Here is a 3384-nt window from a genome sequence, read left to right as displayed (position 1 = left end):
TAGAATTAATAAATCAGAATGCTGGTTCTTTGGAAAAAGTCAATAAAACACAGATTCCATTAGCTACTTAATGAAGCAAAAAAGGAAGAAACACCAATATACAAAATAAAAATGACAATGGATGAATAACCAAAGGTGCAGGAAATTGAAAAAAATCATAAGAAGTTGCACAGCACAACTCTGTGCAAATACACTGTAAAGCCTAGGTAACATATATTGATCCTAGTCAATGCAAAATTTCAAAAAGATCTGATTTCTTTTTTAATGGGGGTAAATCCCACTCCATTGTGTATAGACACCACAGTTTCTTTACTAACTTGTTGACTGCACTTAGGTTGTCTCCATATCTTAGATATTTTGAATAATCTTGCAATAAACATGGAAGTGCAGATAGCTTCACAAGGTGGTGATTTCACTTCATGTTGACTCCTGCTGAGTCCTGCAGTAGTTTCATTTTTAATTCTTCAGGAGCTTCCAAACTGCGTTCCGTAACGGCTGTGCCAGTCTCCATTCCCACTAACGGTGAACATTACTTCCTTTTCTCACTCTCTTGCCGACGTTTGTTGACTTTCTGAGAACAGTCATCCTAATGGGTATCGGGTGATATCTAACAGTAATTTTGATTTGCATTTTCCTGATGATTAATGAAGCACCTTTTCTTATACCTATTGGCCATTTTTATGTCTTCTCTGGAAAAACATCTAGTCAAGTCCTTTGCCCACTTTTTAGTTGGGTTACCTGGTTTTTGACTGTTGGGTTGTATGAGATCTTGCCATTTAGAGGATGTTATACTAAGGGAAAGAAAGCCAGACACGAAAAGGAAATCATTGCATGGTCTGACTTATACGCAGAATCTTTTTTAAAAAGTTCCAATATACAGAGATGTAACAAAACACTGGTTAGCAGGAAATAGACTGGGGGTAGAAAATGGAGAGAGATGTAAGCAGAGGATACAAACTGGAGGATATGTACGATGAAAAAGTCTAGAGACCTGAAGTACAACAGAAAGACTATGGGTAATACCATTATATCGTGTTTGGGGCTAATACTAAACGAGAGTTTAGCTGCCGTTGTCTCACACACACACAGTAAGTAACTATGGGAGATGATGGGTGTCGTTGTTACCTTTGTACTGTCTATATGCGCCCTCTCACAACAGCATTTATATACATTAACTGTGCATAATAAAATGTATTTTTTAAAAATAAAAAAGACTAATTTCCATTAAAGAAACATAATTCACCAAAACAGTAGCCCATAAAAGGTACATGAGCTGAAAAGGCAATGCTAACAAATGTCCAATGACCAGACTATCCCAATGCTTCCATGCTCCAAAAGAAAGCAGTATAGCTGGGCACGCCTATCTGTCACCCTGAGTACCTCTTTAACCTGGTCCTGCCCCCCATGACCACTACTACCCCTGCCTGAGCTCAGATCCTCATGATTCTCCTTTCTTTCTTTGTCTAATTTTTCCTGAACACTGAATCTGGAATGTTATTTTATGTATATATATATATATATATATTTTTTTTTTTTTTTTGAGACAGAGTCTCACTGTGTCACCCTCAGTAGAGTGCCATGGCATCCCAGCTCCCAGCAACCTCAAACTCTTGGGCAGAAGCGATTCTCTTGCCTCTGCTTCCGAAGTACCTAGGACTACAGGTGCCCGCCACAAGTTTTTGTTGCATTTGTTGTTTAGCTGGCTGGAGCCGGGTTTGAAACTGCCAGCGTTGGTGTATGTGGCTGGCACCATAACTACTGTGCTATAGGGACCAAGCCTGAAGCCAGGATTTTGAGATTGCTGTGAGCTGGGATGACATCATGGCACTCTAGCCTGGGCAACAGAGAGAGACTCTTTCTTAAAAAAAAAAAAAAAGAATGAAGAAAGGAGTTATTATTCAAGCTGTCATTTTCCAGTGGGGTTGACCTTCCCCTCCATTTCTGATTGGCTAACTCCTACTTGCCCTTCAAGACTCAGCTCAGATATGCTTAGCTCCTATCTCCTCCTCCAGGCTAGGTAGAATGCCTCTTCTTTGTATTCCCTCAGCCTGCCATGCTTCTCTCTTTCTTCATCTTGTCATCCTATATTGTTAGCATCTATCTGTCTCCAGAGCCTCCGTCCCTTATTCCTTAACCCTACTGTGGGGTTTGGTACACGGGAAGTGCACAGGAACTTTTGACTGGATGAATTGGTGCCTGGCAGAATAGTGATCCTTAATAACATTCAAGAATTCAAGGGTGAGCTTATTTTGAAGTCCATAGGGTGAGCTTGGATTTAGATGAATTGAGCTGGAAGTACAGGTTGGATATAGTGGTGAAACTGTCCCATAGATGATTACAATGAGTGTCCTGGATCCCAGGTATGGGTTTCTCCCCAGAGGGGCTAGTTGTATTGGCAGTAGGGTAGCTGATCTATAAAAGGATGTGCAGGGGATTAGAGGCACTAAGAGTCAGTACTCTCTGACTCTGGGTGTCCTTTCCAATAAGGAGGTTTCCATTTTGTGTCTGATGCAGGGTAATGTGGTGGCCCTTGTGCATGACAGTGGAGATGGTGAGGACGAGGAGAATGACATCCTTCTGAATGGCCTCAGTCATCAGAGCCACCTGATCCTGCGAACTGAGGGCCTGAGCACCGGCTTCTGCAGGGACGTACATGGGCAGGTACACAGGGGCTGGGGTCAGGGGCTCACTGGGCAACAGGCTGCTGACCCCTGTGCCCGTGAGTCCAGGTTGCACAGGGATTATTGAGCCTGAGGGATTGTCTGGTTGGGACATTCAAAAATTGTGTGACTGCAAGGCAGGGACTTGCTCCAATATGGTGTTTTGCTTCATGGACCAGCACACATTTTCTCTGGTGGTCCCATTTGTGACCAGTGGAGCTCTTCTGAAGAGGAAATAGCTGTCTAGAGTGGAATGCAGGGGCCATGCAGAATTTCCCTGCAGTATGACAGTGGGCTTTGTATGCTCAGGTCAACACTACTCCTTTTAACATAAAGACTAGGGCAGGCCATACCTATGTATGAGGTTGCTGCTACCTCTTACTGGAACATTTGGAATACTTGGGTAGAAGCTGAGAGTGCTGCCCTAGAAGTGGAGCCAGGTTCTACCCTTCTGAAGAGGCTGCTGTGTGGTTCTTTGCCTTCTAAATCTTTTGTGGAATCCCTTAAGCTTCTTCTATAGCTTCTAGGTTGACTACTTTTGACCCAGTAGGGATGGTTGGAAGTCATGGCCCAGAGTTACTGAGAGGCAGATGTGGTGAATGAAGCAGAGGAGCAGTGGTGCCTGTGATGCAGCATGAGGACATGAAGAGAGGGTGTGCTGAATAGCTGCTATCCTGGCCAGTCCCCCAGAGCATTTTAGTTAGTGGAAACAGTGTTAAAAAAA

The 3384-nt window shown here is 43.2% G+C and overlaps 1 protein-coding gene across 3 annotated transcripts in view; it reads left to right on the top strand.

Annotated features, from left to right (window-relative positions):
• Positions 1–3384, top strand: part of ELP6 (elongator acetyltransferase complex subunit 6) — a 17862-nt gene that overhangs the window by 11828 nt on the left and 2650 nt on the right. For all 3 annotated transcript variants that reach the window (XM_003794539.3, XM_023515957.1, XM_023515958.1), the window contains exon 6: positions 2515–2661. In XM_003794539.3, coding sequence (XP_003794587.1) covers positions 2515–2661 — 147 coding nt within the window. The remainder of the gene's footprint in view (positions 1–2514; positions 2662–3384) is intronic.

This window comes from Otolemur garnettii, unplaced genomic scaffold, assembly GCF_000181295.1.
Source record: "Otolemur garnettii isolate 467f Iridium unplaced genomic scaffold, OtoGar3 scaffold00082, whole genome shotgun sequence".
NCBI classification, from domain to species: Eukaryota; Metazoa; Chordata; class Mammalia; order Primates; family Galagidae; genus Otolemur; species Otolemur garnettii.
The sequence above is the reverse complement of the archived record's forward strand: the minus strand, read 5'-3'. Positions and strand labels throughout refer to the sequence as shown.